At 38.4% G+C, this 17318-nt stretch overlaps 1 protein-coding gene across 3 annotated transcripts in view; it reads right to left on the minus strand.

The window, feature by feature from the left end:
• Positions 1–17318, minus strand: part of CTNNA3 (catenin alpha 3) — a 531540-nt gene that overhangs the window by 52023 nt on the left and 462199 nt on the right. For all 3 annotated transcript variants that reach the window (XM_069795730.1, XM_069795731.1, XM_069795729.1), the window contains one exon: positions 13107–13288. In XM_069795730.1, the coding sequence (XP_069651831.1) occupies positions 13107–13288 (182 nt within the window). The remainder of the gene's footprint in view (positions 1–13106; positions 13289–17318) is intronic.

A 17318-nucleotide genomic window follows, 5' to 3' on the forward strand; every position in this document is an offset into this window, starting at 1 on the left:
CTTTTAACCAGATGACTAGTAGAATTCTCTCTGTGATAGAATATATCTGAATTTCTGCCTCCTATGTATGAAATTTAAGAATTATTTTCTATTCCAGCTGCCAAGTGACTTTGTTTCCAATCAATTAAAACATTCTTTTAAAAGAACTTCATGTCTACATGAAAACGGCTCCATTTCCGAGCCCTGCTACTTGTATCAATACCTGGTTTTCTTGCGGGGGGAAAAAAAAGAATTTAAAAAAAATGGTTTGCAAGCATTGGCAATATAAAAGTTGAAATTAGGAAGGTCAAATGTCAAGCTAGAATATTTTTTTGGCATTTTTCTATCAAAAGTCTAAGTGTAACCGTTAAGTTCAATAATAAAAAAGCATTATGTTCACTTTCAGTTTTGATCCAAAGAAATGAAAGTTGCACAAAGAAAGTGTCTTTTAAAAAAAAAGTTGTTAAATAGAAGACCAAACTGTGAATGCCTCACCCTTCCAAGGAAAGAGGCAAGTAGGAAAACTGAAATAATTACACATGCATATAGTGTAGAAGATATCCACAATGTAGTTATGTCACTGAAAGAAGAGGAAAATGGTAACAGAACATCCTTCTGTCCTCATCTTTTGCTGAAAAGCTTGCGTTTTCCCAGTACGATTGTTCTCTCAGTGAAAAATTTCAAGGACTTAGAAGTCTATCTTTCTCACCATATAGGGGAGAAAACATCAGCTCACACAGATCCAACAGTGATTCAGTAGTAGAACAGTTCCTGTGAATTTTGTGAAACTAGCTTACCCCAAACCAATCCTTTCCATGAAAGGCTTACTCTGGAATCGTAACTTAACTCACAGATAAGCATTCTTCTTTCTTTCCAGAACTGGAAGTGCAATAGCTTGAAGACCAGGCTTCAGAGAAGACATAAGCAACTGTTTAATAACCAAAACCTACTAGGTAAATTATATGTTAACTGAATTATTTGAAAGTTAATAGCATTCATGGGGGGAACTTAAGGACCTGCTGTATTCTAGAACTTTTTAGTTTTGAGTAATACATTTGTAACTTAAAACTTTACAATGAACTTGAGAGACCAGGAAGCAACAGTGACAATAATGTGTGATTTAATGTTCCAAAAAAGCAGAAGCTACTCACCAGGTATCATAGTAATTACTACCATGAACCTGACACTGTCCTGGACCCACTGGAGTACATGCTAGGCACCTGCTGCCAAAGAACTTCCAAACTAACATAAAAGAAGAAACAGACAGCTCCATGCTAGTCTTCAAGTTCATCTTCAAAAAGTTAAGGAGGATCTGCAGACCTACAGGTTAAGGCCTCACCTCAGTCCTAGGGAAAATTATGGAGCAAGTCCTCGTGGAAGGCATTCTGAGGACAGGAATATGATTAGGAAGGGCAAAGGCCAAATTGTGAGTCTGCCAAACCAACTGCTTTTTGTGATGAAAGGGCTAGTTCTGTGGATGCGGGGACAGCAGTGGTTGTTGATCACCTTAAAGGTTTTGAGTCTGCTACAGTATCCTTGTAGACAAACTGAAGAGACATGGCTACATAGGTGGACTACAAAGTGGGTGAAAAGCTGGCTGGATTGTTGGTCTCACAGTGTTAATGGTCTGTGGTTCTAAGTTTGATGAGTTGTTAAAAGCATGTTCCTCAGTGGTTGACAACGGGGCTAATGCTGTTTAACACCTTCATCAATGACTTGGATGCTGGGACAGAACACGCCCTCAGAAGTCTGCAGATGATAATGGCTGATACTTGAATCGTTGGGCTGCCATTCGGGAGGACCTCAGCAAGCTGAAAGAATGAGCTGACAAACCTTCTGAAGTTCAACAAAATAAAACACATGGTCCTGTACCTGAAATGGAACAACTCCATGTATCAGTACAGAGGCAGAACTAACTGGTTAGGTATTAACTTTGCATAAAATGACCTAACATGAGTTAGCAGTGTGCCCTTGCACAGTGAAGGTAAACCACATTATGGGCTGCATTACTAAAAGCATAGCCAAGAGGCTGAGAGAAGTGACGGCCCTGTACTTGGCTCTTGCAAGGCTGCATCTTGAGTCCTCTGCCTAATACTGGGCCCTCAGTGCTACAGAGACACTGACAATCTGAAGAGAGTCCAGAGATTTAGGGCTGGAGCATATCATGTATAGAGTAGAGGCTGAGGGAACAAAGCTTCAGCCTCAAGAAAAGAAGGCAAAGGAGGGGTCTAATCTGCATTCTTCCACTACCTGAAGGGGAGGGTACAGAGGACACTGACTTTTTCCTCAGAGACATGCAGTAAAAAAACATAAGGTGCTTGGCACACAAACTGCAGCTAAAAAATCCCTGTTAGATGAAGATGGAAAACCTCTTTACTGTGGGTGGTGAAACACTTAGAGGTTGCCCAGAGAGGCTGGACATGCTGGAATCTCTAATCTTAGGAATTTTCAAAGTTTTACTGGACAAGCCCCTGAGCAAGTTCATCTGATGTAGAAATTAAGTCTGCTTTGAAGAGGCTGGACTAGATGTCCTCCAAAGGCCCCTTCTAACCTCACTTTTTCTATGAGTCAGTAGGAACAAACTGAGATGCAGCTAGATGAGACTGGACTGCTGGTTAGCAAGCGACCCCAGCAAACCAATGTCTGCCAGTATCCATTTCTTGACCTGGAGTGTTTCTGTGATGTAAAGGAGAATAATGAGCTTCCACAGTACAGCACTGAAAGGACCCATTTAAAAAAAGAAACCTAGTAGGTGTTAAAGGAATAGGGTATTATGAATGTTATAAGCTGACTGGAGACAGCAGCAGTACTGAGTGAGAGATGAGAGAAAAGAAGTGTGCTTAAGGGTTTTGACAGTAAAGGCAGGTGGTTTGTTTGATGCAGCAGAGGTGAGAACAGAAGTGTGTAAAAAGGTTGTGGTTAAACAAACAACAGAGATGATGCAAAAAGAAACAGGAGGCTGCAAAAATGCAGAGACAAAACAAAGCCAATGCATATAGGTATGCATATTTACCTACCCTCTTCCTACTTTGATGCTGACATGGAGCTTTACTTATCTATTCTCTTTAGTATCTCTAGTCCAGTTGTGAGCAATAGCAAAAAAATTGTTTACTGAAGGTAGCTGTAGATGGTTTAGCTGTATTTTGTTACAGTAATGCTGCAGAGGAGAGAAAGCAATGTTATGCTCATTATTTTGGTCATTAGCTGTTCACTGTATTGGTTTATGAGTATTTAACATGCTTTGTTAACCTGCAAAACAGCAAGCATCTTAACGTTGTATTTGTTAATCTTCTCCCCTAACCTCCTCTTCAGCTGCATACTCTTTATCCATTTAGAACCTGTTTGTGTCACAGTCTAAAAGTAAATCCTGACTTTGTAATTCCTAACAAAAGCATCTAAACCAGACTATGCATCCATGATTTACTATGTTTGTTTAATAACAGTACTATTGGTGTTAATTATGCATACTATGGGGAAAAAATCCACTCAGCTTGCAGGCAAATTGGATATCTAAGTACTTTGAGCAACACTCTGAGTAGTAGACCCAAACTGTTTAATTTTTTTTTTTGGTTGGTTTTTTGGTTTTGGTGGGGTTTTTTTGCTTGAAATGTTTCTCTTTTGGTTCTAAGGCTTCATTCCATAAGGTGATTTTCACTTTGAAATATGTGGTTGTATAAAATAACTAGTATTTGGAATTTTTTTTGGAGAAATTTTACTATCAGAGGATGAATATTTAGAACTTACACCTTTTAGAATTATATTGAGGCCTCCAGAGTAGTGATTGCCATTTCTTATTAAATATTTGCTGGTGTATGTCTTTAGGAATCAGCTGAAACTATTTTTAATGTAAAAGTGGTAAAAGAGCATCCACATGAGTATCATATAAACTACCGTAGTCTATGTAAATGTCATTAATAAAGACACAGTAGTACCATGCATGAAATTCAGACTCAGTCAAAATCTTTTGAGATGGGCAGGAAGACAGATACAGGATTTTTTGCCCTCAAAATTCTCACTTATTTGTTAAAAGTTGAATTTGTATACATTTTAGAAGCTCTGTGACATTCACGAAGAATGAGCAGTATCAGCTCATTCTGTGTTACATGATATGATTTAACTTGACACATCTCAACAATTCATCACAAATCTGAGAGACCATGTTTCTACTTGAGGGTAACAACTGCCTGAGGCTACTACATGTAGTTCTGGCTGGACAGTCAGTATCCTGCAAGTACTGCAAAATCTTAAATAGCATTTATGCTACTCTAGCTAATACAATTCTCCTGCTCATTTTAACAGCAAAATTTATCTGCTTAATCTACTATGTTGTAACAAGTAAATCCTGGCGGTTCTGTTTATCAAAGAATGTATGATAAACAACATGCAAAAATGCACACGCAACTAAATTATACATGCTTTAGAAATAAATTTATCTGAAAGAACGTCTTTATATAATTAACTCTAGTAAAAGTTGCTCTTAAGATAGAACCCTAAGGAGGGTTCACCTACTTTGCCCAAAGTAATTCTGTCCCAAATAACTCTTTCCTTTCTGATGACTCAGCTTGACAATGTCACTGTTGACAGAACTTTTACAACCTTCAATCTTTGGGTGATTTTTGATGAAATACTTAATTTTAAAATAGAAGTTTTTTGTTTTCTTGCATCTTATAATGCAAACACTGAGTAGCTATAGACTCTCAAAAGCAGCCTAGACTGTTTAATGAAATAATGCTGACCTATGAATTCTCTGAGCAATGAAGGGAGGGAAAGGGGAAATTTTTTTATATATCTGAAGTAGAACTGTAGATGTAATGGCACTTAGTTCAGGGTTTTAGTAATAGAGGAACCATTATCTTTTGTGGTGGTAACAAACTGGGTTGGTGACCAGGGAGAAGACTGAGTAAGAGAGCTGGGAGCTCGATGGAACTGATAGAAATCTGAGGGCTAGGAGGGACCAGAAAAAGGCAAGGAAGTCAGTGGATTTTAGGGTGCAATGGAAAAGCTCCACAGTATTTCAGAAGTATCTGGCTGCTGAAGGGAAGCTAGGAGTATCATGGGTAACTCCGAAAAGGAAAAGAACACCAGGAAAGGTAAATCAAATAGTGAGTTATGGTGAGGAGCTTCATGGATAAACTTGAATAGGAATAGTATCCCTCTTCTTTCCTCTTCCATCATCACCTTTTTGTCCCATGGTCTCTTCAAATCTCAGTAACTACAGAACTGCGACCTTGCCTTCCCATCTTTTTAGATCCCCCCTCTTGCTTTTCCAAGCAAAGACTAGAAGACCAGGGAGAGCAGAAAAATTAAAGCTGAAGACTGTGGCTCTTATCAGGTGAGGAGACTTGCTAGATTGGGCAGCTGCACTTGGTCTTAACCACGAGTACTACAGCAAGAAAAGTTTAGGCTAAGCTGCAGTCCTTGGAAGTACCAGAGGTAGAAGCAGAATTATATTTAGGCTTACTGTAAGGATAAAGGGGGACAGCTTTTGGGGGGTGACTGCTAGATTTTATTTTTCCACATCTTGTTAATTTGTTTTGCCATTTTTAATATTTTTCTAATATTAACTCTGATATTGATGCCATTTTAGAAACAAATGTCAAGTATCAAGAGCAAATATGAGACATTTTCTGAACAGTTTGCTAAGAGCTGCACTCCCCCCCCCCCCCCCCAAAAGAAAGCATTCATGTGGCCCCATTTGGAATCTTGACATACCCTACAAAACGGGTAGGGGTAGAAGCCCAGTGATTCTCATTTACTGTTTATACCACAGAAAACTGAAAGGGATTGTCACAGAGACTTTAACCAGGTGCTGTGAATCCTGAATCCATGGACTGTATGCCATTAGGACATGCTGTGAAACAGCCTAGCAGAAGTCAGTTATCAGAGCTGGTCTCTCCCTGGCATATCTTTAAAATCACCTCAGACATGGCAGCAAGCTCTGCCTTGTATGCCCAAATCTCATCTGAGGACCTGGTAGTATCTTTCCTATCAGCAAAGTGCTGTGAAAAACTTGCAGTGAAGACACCCTGCAGTTCTCTGTTACTATGAAGGAACTGTCTGCGGCAAGCAAGACTCAAACAGTAAGGCCATCCACTAAAATTATTCTCAATAAGTTCATGACAGACCTCCCTTTCTGCTTAAACCACTGACCCTTTCTTGCTACTTTCTCAGTATGAATAAAAAATTCCAGTGTTCTGATCCTAAGCACTTTGAATAGATACACATTCCTTTATATGAGCAAAAGGAGATTTGTGTCTGTTTATTGGTACATACCTTCCTAATTATAAATCTGCTGTGGCAACGGAAAAAAAAAAAAATCCTGCTCCGTTTATACATAAAGCCTAAGGAAAAAAAAAACAAAACCACAACCCCAGGATTTTTCTTGTACATTTTTAGTCAACCAGCAGATAAATTAGAATACTTTCACCAGAATATTATGAAAACTATTACAGCAGATGAAGCAATTTCTTGCTATTCACCTCTACAGAAGACATAGCAAAAGGACAAAACATTGATGTGTGACTGACCCATGTGATTAAATACATTTTTTCCCATAAAATTAAAAGCTCTAACTTCTTTTTAAACTTAGACATTTTCTATCAGTGACTATTCATGCTTTTGCACCGGGAAAACGTAATGTGACAGGATACGAGGAAGAAAGCACACATGTATGTTTATACATACCAAAATCCCTATTCTTTTACCCTTCCATTCCTTTTAGAGGTAATTGTGCCTATTGTACATTCCAAAACACTGGTGGAGAATAGAGACTACTGTATAGCAGTGTTGCTTCCTAAGGAGAATACATATACACACACGTGTGTGTGTATTTATTTCCCTAACCCAATGCGGTCTTTGGGTTACTTTTGTCCACACTTTTTCACTTGTTTAAAAACACAATTCATACCTGTATTTGAGATAAACACATAAATAAGCAGTTATTTCAAAAGCCCTGCAAGGTTTCTTACCAATAATGTAAGCTTGGGAAAAAAAGTATTTTCTCATAGAGAGGAAAAATGAGTGCATTTGGGACACTAAATCAATGATGTATCCAAGCCTGTTTATTAGCTACCTGTTCAGTTTCTGTAAAATACAGCTTTGAAAAATAGTAACTCTAAAAGTTAGAGGGATGCTTTGAATTAATTGCTTAAGAAATTGTAACCAGCCTTTCTTAAGACAACTCTCGAGTCATATATGCTGGTTGTATGCTAACATAGTTGTTTGTAAGCACTTCAGAGTTCCTTGTTCCATAAAACTGTGTTTTCTTTAATGTCAAATCTTTCTATGTTCTCTTTTGTTTGGGGTGAACCAACTGGTTCACAGGCCAAGATTTAAAACTAAAATACAGTGCACAGTATCTGCTTCCCAGATAGATCCTATGTCCCAAATCCAAACTAGCCTCCTCTTACTCCCCTAGAAGTCTGCCTGTTCAGATGCCATTTCTGTTCTCATCTTTCATTTACATACCACCCATCAATACAATGAAACAATATCACATATACTGAAGTCTAAGCAGAGAGTTAAATTAATTGACTGCTCTGTGTTTATATAGATCCTTTCCAGGAATTATGTTCACTTAAAAGCTCAATTTAAAGGAAGAAAACTCATTCATTGCCTATACAGAAGCTACTCCTTTAAAAATAGTATATTCCCACACAGCAGGACAGATCTGTCACTGCTGGAAAACTAGAAGCTCAAAACCAGAATTAACTACTTCTATTTTTAAAACAGTAGGCCTAAATTTTGGACTGAGTTTTCAAGTTACTAATGGTCCTTGTACACTTACGGCATTTCGGATGTCAGACATCTGAGACTACAAAGGGACTTAGGTGCAACTAAGCGAACACCACAGCACTTACATACATCTTCATCACATCACACACACTGCACTGTTAAGACTGTGGGACACCCTGTAAATGACAGTTAAGTAGTTCAAAATGGGATCTACACAAAGCAAAATGCTCATCAGGAAGTCATCTAAGATGGCCAGTAGGAAAAACCATGGACAAAGGAATCCTTGTATCTCATCCTCACCCAAGAAAGAGAAGCCTTTCAAAGGCTGAACCAAGAACTGAAATCCTGCTTTCCCTTCTCCGTAACATAACCGATCAACCCTCACCAAGGTGGCAATTTAGGCCAAGTATGACTTCAGTGCACAGAAATATCAATCCATGTCTATTGCCACCGCTCACTAAGAAGTGAGCTACAGGGTACACTGTGTGTGAGGACTACAGAAATGATGGCTTTGTGGAAAGGAGGAACCTAATATTCATCTTCCTGTCCTCAAACTATCCGATGAATATTTAACAAATACATATGCAGTTTTTGGAACAGCAACTGCAATCCCTAAACACTAGCCAAGCAAACTCCTCTTCTGCATAGGGAAGTATCCACGGGATGGTGTTAAAGTAAATCCCACAATTCCCAGTAATTTATAGCCTAATACTCTGCAAGGTGAAAAGTAAGTTTAAACCCCCTCTAGCCAAAGAAACCAAATGTCCTGCTATCTTGAGTGAATCCCTAAGGTATCAGAAAACCAAATAAACTCTGTTCTGTACAGTTCTGCACAGCAGGCTTTCAAAGGAGATGCAGATACGCACTCTGGACAGATCCTGACCCAATAAGGTGCTCTGAAAATGTCCAGCCCCTTTGAACAGAGAAGTGAAAAAGCACCTCTCCTGTATATTCAGAAGAGGATGATGAGTGACAGGCACAAGGGAACCATCTCCCAGACTCTGCTCATTTCTGCATACAGACAGAGGGAGAAGTACAGGTTTCTGGTCAACGCTGTGGAAGCTAGCAGAGCCAGGATGGTATTTCAGGAGAAAGAAATGGTGCTGCAGCTACAGGCTGAAGACAGACAGAAAACATCAGCAGACCCACTGATACCTCATTTGTTTCTCAGCTTTGCTGAATGCCTTTGCTATTGAAGCCATGGCAATATAGGAACAATTTCATACTCCTTGTTCTTTTTCCCTTATTCACTGTAGCCTCCCCTAAAGAAACTAAAACTACAGTCCAGTTCATTTTCAGCAAAGTAAAATTCAGGAAAGAAACCTTTGCCAAATTCCCTCATTTTTAGCAGCAACAACCTTCAGTGAACAGACAGAATAAAATTGGCAGGAACGTCTTATGTTATCGCCCAACAACCAAGAAGTCTGGTGGAGTCCAAACAGGAACAGGGGGTCACACTTTCAGCAGAGCAAATGTCTGTTATCCACTGCCTCCACCTCTGCCTGTCAGGGCCAAAGCTTACTACTGCAAATAAAATGGAATTTTTAACCGATTCCAGTAATCAGTATAACCAGTTTTGCATAAACAGGCCTAATTATCATGTTCATACCACCGATTAGCAGCTGCTGCTAGCTGCTACAAACTTCTAACAGTAGATTTCTGCTCTTGCTCAATTACTTTTCCATCTGTCAAGTATAAGTTTTCTATGACAATGATTTATAGGATGGTTCACTGGAGCAAAGTTCATCAAGTTTTAGTAAGCTTATGTCATGTAGCACATACAAAGTTTAAAGAAAGCTGGAAAAATATGCTACATAAAATTACAGTAGCCTGGCCTAGTGTCTATCTGCAGAGGACATGCTCATGAATGTTCAGTAGGGTAGGAATTGTTTCAAATGAGGTTCTGCAGTTCCCTTCTGCGAAGACTCAAAAAAGCGCAGAGGCAGCTGCCTGTATAATCTAATAAGGAAGCTAAGCCATAATAAGCTACTTCACATGATTACTCTTTACACCGGTCCTAACTCCCGCTGAGCAATCACAGATTATCACTGGCCTTCACTGAAGTCATCCCAAAGTATTTTTGTTAATGATCTGAGGCATACACATCGATACTTTATGCCATCATCATTCCCGTTATCTTCTGTCTGAATAATGAATTATTTTGATACCAACGTTAACTTGTTTTCAGTTGAATATATAACTGTTGCATAAATGTTCATGGTAATACACACAGGCAAACACACTAAGATGCTAAGATGACCTTGAAAAACTAAAGCTTTGGAAAGCGCTCATTGAGATTAAATAAAAATTAATGCAAGGTAATACCTTTGTAGGAAAACAGAAACCAGCTTAGGTAACAAATTACTCAAATAAGGAAATTTACTATTTGCCTGGGAAGCTTCTGATGTAACAAATATAAAATTTCAGAATCTTTTATTTCTTCCATGTCCAAGAACTTGGAATTACAGAGTAGAGAGATCAAACCCTAAGGGTGAGGTGAGCCGGTGCTTGCTGTGGCGTCTGCACTATTCATCCCCAGATTTTCACAGAGAAGGAAGTGAGAAAGCCAGCTGTGTTCCTCAGCACTTAACTGCTACCTTTGATAGAGCAACAGTAAGAGGAAGGGGAAGATCCACCTGAGTTCACCTATTGTTTGGACAGATACAAACCTTTACTTTACAAGACCTTGTCTGGCATCCTTAAGGAAGAAACAAAACTTGAAAACATATAGCTGAAGGACGTACTCAAAACCAGTTTTATAAAGACATGAGGTAAAGTTATGTAAGATACAGAAGTATCTCGTAAGACCATTATTGTCTTACAGGATGACCTTGGTTTCTGTTACTAACAGTCCTAGAAACTCAACAAAAGACTTGGTAGGATAGTCCTACCCCCAAGAAATTACAACTTGAGCATCAAACTCATAATACAGCAGTATATACTTGTATATACTTGCATATCTCAAATTATAGTCTAAGTATCTATGAAGTAAAAAGAGTAATGTATTTCCTAAAATTTGGGAGAGAATAATCAAAATCCATCTTCCAATAATGTAGTTCCTTACCATACTCTGAAGTAAAGGCTAGCATTTCTGCTCTCTCTTCCCAATAGATTTTAATTTTACCTTCAAGTTATTTGACATGAGTAATTTCAGAGTTCTCTGTAGACTCTCTGGATATCAGCAACACTGGACAAGAGCTGCTCTTTGACTCGGAACTGCAGATTATGCTGTGTTCAACAGACAGCCACAGATGCAAAACTAAGACTATGAACTGGCCTTGTTAATCTTGATTAATCTAAAGCTAATAATTTAAAGAACTCTGGTGAGCGAGGTGACTTTAATTGTAAAGACTGACTTTATGGCACAATATGTTCTTTTTCAAAGGTCTCAATATAAATCATATACTCTTAAAACGAATAAAAGGATTCCAGAGTTCAACATGCAAGTCTTCAAATCTCTCTCACACAAAGGTGAATTTGGGAAGTGCTAGCATGATAAAATGCAACAACTGTCTTCACCAGAACAGGCCTAAGCCAGACCCCAGCTTTGTTAGCTGGTTCAGCTCTATGCATCTCTGTTAATTTACACACCTGAAGAATTTGTCCAAGAGGCTTAGGTTTTTCTTTGTATCTTACATGAAAGGACTTATTTTATGAGATGTGAAGTGTCTTGCAAGAGTGGTTGTGTTTTAAGGCTTCACCTACCTATCAGCAACTATTTTATTAGTAACCAGTGTCGTGGTGCAGCCCCCTCCCTTCCCCCCTGCCACGTTGCGATGTCAGGACCAGCCAACACTGTGTTTTCACACAGTGAGTTGGGACAGCTCAATACTTTCTTATCCTGGCTATGGTACAGTGAGTCAGAACCATTAGGCACACCCTAACTGCACCCAGGGCTCCTGTCACCTGGAACTGTGCCTGAGACTCCTGTTGCTTAGATCATGACTTACTGCAAAAATCGGAGGACGGTTGCCGAAAGCTGACAATGGGACCTGGGCTCATACCCTTTACTCCTTGAGGCTCAACCCTTTGCCCGTTGAAAAATGCTGAGACATTTGACATGAATATTTCACTGAATTCGAGGGGAATTTTTTAACAGGTATACCTCTGTTTTTATATATATCTATCTTTGTATCTTTGTGTGCACATGCGTGAATTAACCTAGGCATAGTCTATTGAATTGCTTTGTAATTGTTAATCAGTGATTAAGTGTTACTAAATCTTGTCATTTACCTCAAACTCTAAATGAACCTCAGACTGCTGCTACACACATAATCCCTTAGACATAAGCCATTGACCAAGTCTGGGACTAGGAGTAGATCCAAGCACACCTAAACTCCAGCAGGAGTTTAGAAAGCAAGGGGGTCTTCTCTGAACCTCGTGACCCAATGGGAGGGTCTCCCCTACCTTTCTGTATCCCCAATATTTGTACAAATCATGAAAAATCAAATCTAACTTAATCTTTCTTTGTATGTTTATCCCCCACACTTTGGTGTTTTCAGTCTCTGGATTCTAGTATGATTCTAACTTCATTTTCCTTTGTGCACTTAAGTAATAGAGCGAACCTTGCCACTTGCCATTGAACTCTGTGAGGTCATGCTTTTATAAATTCCTATTAAATCATTCTTGCTGATACCTTTGATGGTGAATTCTTTTAAGTGGTTCAAACTGCTCATTCGCAACAACCAGACGGGAAAAAAAAGCCCACCAGCACCTCCCTTTGGTACAATTAATTGATGAAATTTACTAAACATTTATTCAGTGCATGGCAGAAAAAGCTCCTGAACTTAAGATTGTTTCCTATATACAAGTATCATAGAACATATACTGGCAGCAGAGAAAAATACCAGCTTTGGCAGCTATGTGCTATAGGGTGCTTCATTCTTTAAAACTACGTATAGCAGCATGATACAGTTCTAATGAAAGCAACAGCAAGTAATGTGATATAAAATATGCATGAGTCTGAATGTGTCTGTACATATGGTCTGTACAGTATGTTTTATGCTTGACAGCATGGTATGGTACAAGTAGAAGGAACAATAGATGAGACAGAACTACAACTTAGAATCAAGATTATTTTGTTACTTTCCCCCCTTTCATTGAGAGCAGAAATAAAGCGCTAAAAAATGTGCAAAACCTTCAACCAACCAAATGAATAAAAAAGGACAAAGGAAAAAAAAATTAAGGACATGCATGGTTCAAAACTTCAAACCTCCTTTCCAACATTTCAGTACTACTAGCTGGTGTGCTAAAGTTTACTACATTAGCTTAGCCACTCAATTTTGTAAAGATGCTGTCACCTGACATTAAAAACCCAGTATTTCCTGCTGTAACAATATAACAATGGCCTCCAATATTTATAAATATTGAAGACCCTTTTTTTGTATAATTACCTTGTGAAGTCAGTCATCTCCATCATAATCACACACATCCTCTTGGCCAAAACAATGATGTCATTGCTGGTATCGTCCCATATTTCAATCTCTGCATCAAGCTTACTCTTGACTTTTTTGAAGTCAGCCACTTGCTCAGCTATCTTTTCCTTTTCAGCCTCTGGCAGTTGAGTCATCTTGGCCTGAAACATAAAATAATTTGATTAGCAAAACATCTATCTCAGAGTGTTTTTTGTTTTTTAAACAAAATCAGTGGGTATTATTAAATATATAGTTTAAACTTACTGTGGCCTGAGCCAACTGTTCCAGCCTGAGCACTTCGGAATTTCAAAATCTGTATGCTATCATTGGGTTGGGCCAAATAAATTACATCAGAGTAATGGGGAGAGTGGTGACCCCAAAACCATTAATATTAACATAATGAAATAAAGAAGAATGAAGTCTTCCTAAGAGCCTTTATGAAATATGACTGATAGAGTTTCTTAGGGATGAAGGAGCCTAAGTGTTTTTAAGTATATGCAGGTTATGAAATGCAATATTCTTTCCGGTACGAAAGAATAAATGAAAAGGTTTAATTGTCCTAAAACTTTCAGGTATGTTTGCCCTCTCTCCTGAGAAGGTTCTATAACATAATTTTTAAAACTGAGAAGGACCTTTTTGTTCAAATATGCATCTTCTGTCTTTGAAAAAGATAAATAAACAGATGAACGTGTCAGAAATCAGTATGTGAATAAGGTTACCAAAAAAGTATCTCAAATGTCAACAGGAAAACTTCCAGTATTCAAATAAAGCCACATCCAACCTGGGCTCAGGCAGGACACAGGCCTGTATTTGGCTGCGGCTCCAGATTGGACTGTTTGCAACCATTCCACCTGCTAAACCTGTTTCAAGTAGAGGATGAGTATAGCTAGAAAAGCAGTGTGTTTTGTGCAAGTTCAGACTACGGAATCAGAAGATTTGATCTATACTCTATGCATGTATTCTTCCTACATTTAAGCATTAGTGAAGTATTTAATATATAGTGAAACAACCTCTGAAAATGCAGCATAGTGAGAGAAACATTTTACTTAATATTCTTTATGAGCAAGATTATCAGCCTGCTCCAGACAAGGGTCAGATATACTTCCTGTGTCAGAAACAGGCCAGAAAGCAGACAGGGGCCAAGATATTTTGTGGCCATATGCCCGTCCTGGCCCTTCACAATACTTTCTACCACAGGAAGTGAGGAGACCTTTTGGCCTGTTTGTCTTGATGGCTCTACTGCCGTGGCGGTTTTTATCTGGGACCTTCTCTGTGAAGTGGTCCAGCCCTTGCATTGCAGGCCTTGAGGAACTCACAGTTACATACAGCAACTACTAACACACTGCAATTATACTGCAATTAAACAATAAATATTTTGTGACTTATTCTTGTTTATAAAACATTATATACTATCCATAAAACAGAAAGTCAAGGCAGTGGCTGAATTACTTATGATTAGTATAATGGATAAGCAGTTTAATATGTAGTGCTATGTTTTTCAAGCCATGCCATTTCAGAGATTTTATTTATGCTGGAATCACTCTGTCACAAGGTTAATTTTCCCATTTATATGAATTACTGGAAATTACGGGTCTCCCAAAGTGTAACTATGTTATAATTGCAGTCACAGAATTAGAAAGTGTAACTATTTTAAGAAATGCTTTTCCTGTTTTGTTAAAAAAAAACAACCTAAAACAGATCAGAGAAGACCAAGACACATTTTCCTCATGGCTGCAGGATAAGCTTGCTGGGAAAGGTATGAAACAGTGAAAAATAAGAGTTGGGCTACAGAGTCAAGAGAACTGAAGTACCCCTTTTTTATAATCTAATATGTATTTGCTGATTGGTGGATGCTTATGGTATTTCGTAGCCCCCAGCTTCAATACTGTTTTGAGTTCAAGAACACAGGCCTAGATCTGGAAACCACTAGAAAGATGACATTTTAATGAGGGAACAGTGACATACAGTATCCTGCTATGTGCCAACAATACTGAGTTTCAGGTGGAATGAGACACATTATCCACTGGAACAAAGGGGCAAAGGAAACTACAATTCTGACCTTGACTCTTCTTTCATTTTCCTCTTACTGCTTTAAAACCATTTACAGCAACAAAATAAAACAATTGTATACACAGCCTTTTAAGTGCAGATATGATTTTGTATCAAAACAGACAACATAATGGTAAGTGTGAAATAAAGATCTAAATTGAATGACTGCTATTACATGAGTGCAGGCTTATTTTGTCCACCAGAAGAAAATGATTTTTTCATTACTTCTAAGACAAAATGTTTTTTACTGCAGTAGCAGATAATAGAGTTAAAATTAAGTGAGAGGAGAAGTTACATTTTTGATATTTTTCTTTCTTCTATTAAAAAAAACCAGTATGTATTTTTTTCTTTAATTTCCTTGAATTAACTCTTCAGAAGGCTATTTATCCCTCATAGCTGGGAGTCTCCCAACACTGGGATTATTTGCATTGTCTCATTTGCAACTTGACTTACCACGTGAGATTGGTGTTTTCATTTCAGCCCCTTCCAAGTTTCAGTCAATTCGCTATCACAGATACTGACATTTTAATGTCAGAACAAATTGTACACATGATAAAAATAGAGGACACATAGGGAGTAACTACTTGGTGAAGATTTTGACTCTTCTCTCACTGGTGTATTATTCACCAATGAGATCTCAACCCAAAGAACTGGCCTTTTTCCTACCTTTGCCCCTGGCTCCACTCAAAGGAACTGACTTTCATATAAACTTAGGATTATTCTCTCCAAGTCTTACACTGACATGCATTTTTTCTCTCCTGACATTTCCCCCCCCCAAAAAAAAAAAAAAAAAAAAAATTACTGGCCAGATCCATGCTACAAAAATTCTTAACACATACGGGGAATCAGGAAGGAAAGAAAAGCAACGGAAAGAAGCAAAGTACGCTCAAGCAATTGTTTGTGTTACCGAAAACTCCTTCTGTCTGAGACAGAGGCAAGCCAGACACCCTTTTTAAGGTAAGAACCTCCCTTTGAAAATTATTTAACACTTCCTGCTTTGTAGGTTGCAGTGTGTCATGTAACTACAGAAAAGAGGAAAACTCTGTTTTATTACAATTTGGTAGGTTACAAAGAAAACAAACCCCACTCTCCTGATGGAGCACATGAAAAACTTTTCAGAGCTTTTACAAGCAAGCATACAAAATAACATACTCTTCACACATTGTAGTTAGAAGATAATGACCTAGATCAAAAAAAACCTGATTCATGTCCCTGCTTTGCCTTAGTTGAGAGCTAAGCTTTTCATTCCACCACAGACTCAGCAGCCACAGGAAGCCATCTCACTTATGTTCTTGCTCCCCTGCTGCAGAGTCAGCTGAACATTTGGTGGAAGTGAACAAGATCCCTCCAAATCACTCAAAGAACAGTAATATCTTTCAAAGTGTTATAAACCAGTTCCAATTGTGACCTTTAACTGTTTTTTCTTGAACAAACCTGTAGATCACTGTTATAAAATATGCACACATCATCTGAGCCTCTTTTATCAGGAGGGTGAACATAAGATAGGCACTTACAGAGACTATTATACGGATGTGTTTTTAATGCCAATACACAAATACACTTCTTGAATACAGCACAGAGTCAAAAGTGATTCTGTTAAAATGAGTAAAATGTGTCCACTACCTTTTACAAAACGTACTTCTTCTACTGAGTGAATAATTATTCAAGTTTGGATAAAGAGGTGAAAGAGAATGGTGGATATTCAGCAATTCATGGCAAAGTGAATACACAGCATGTTTCCTTGAGATGAACTGTGTGGGTGTGTGATACTGACAGCCGGGAGAAGCTGAATTTCTGCTAAGATTACTACCTGCTGTCACCAGTTGTCTTCTCCCAGTTTTAAGAATTGTAGCATGCCTGCTGAAGTCCAGCATTCTTTGAACAAATTCAGAGAGTGCCCCATTTGGGATGCCAAGTCAGTTCCTCTATTTTTTTAGATACAATGTAATTGGATAAAGAGGTAAAGCTATCAGGAGATAACAGAACAAACTGTTTAATGTCATTTTTGCATCAGGCTTCACTAGAAAGGTTGACTTAGATGAGGCAATTGTGTCATACTAATCTAATCATCTTTGTCCCAGCATAATAGGCCCATAGATGAAGAAGCAACATGTCATAAATCTGGGCTTCACTATGGTTTTG

The sequence above is a fragment of the Haliaeetus albicilla genome, chromosome 11 (genome assembly GCF_947461875.1).
Source record: "Haliaeetus albicilla chromosome 11, bHalAlb1.1, whole genome shotgun sequence".
Taxonomy (NCBI): domain Eukaryota; kingdom Metazoa; phylum Chordata; class Aves; order Accipitriformes; family Accipitridae; genus Haliaeetus; species Haliaeetus albicilla.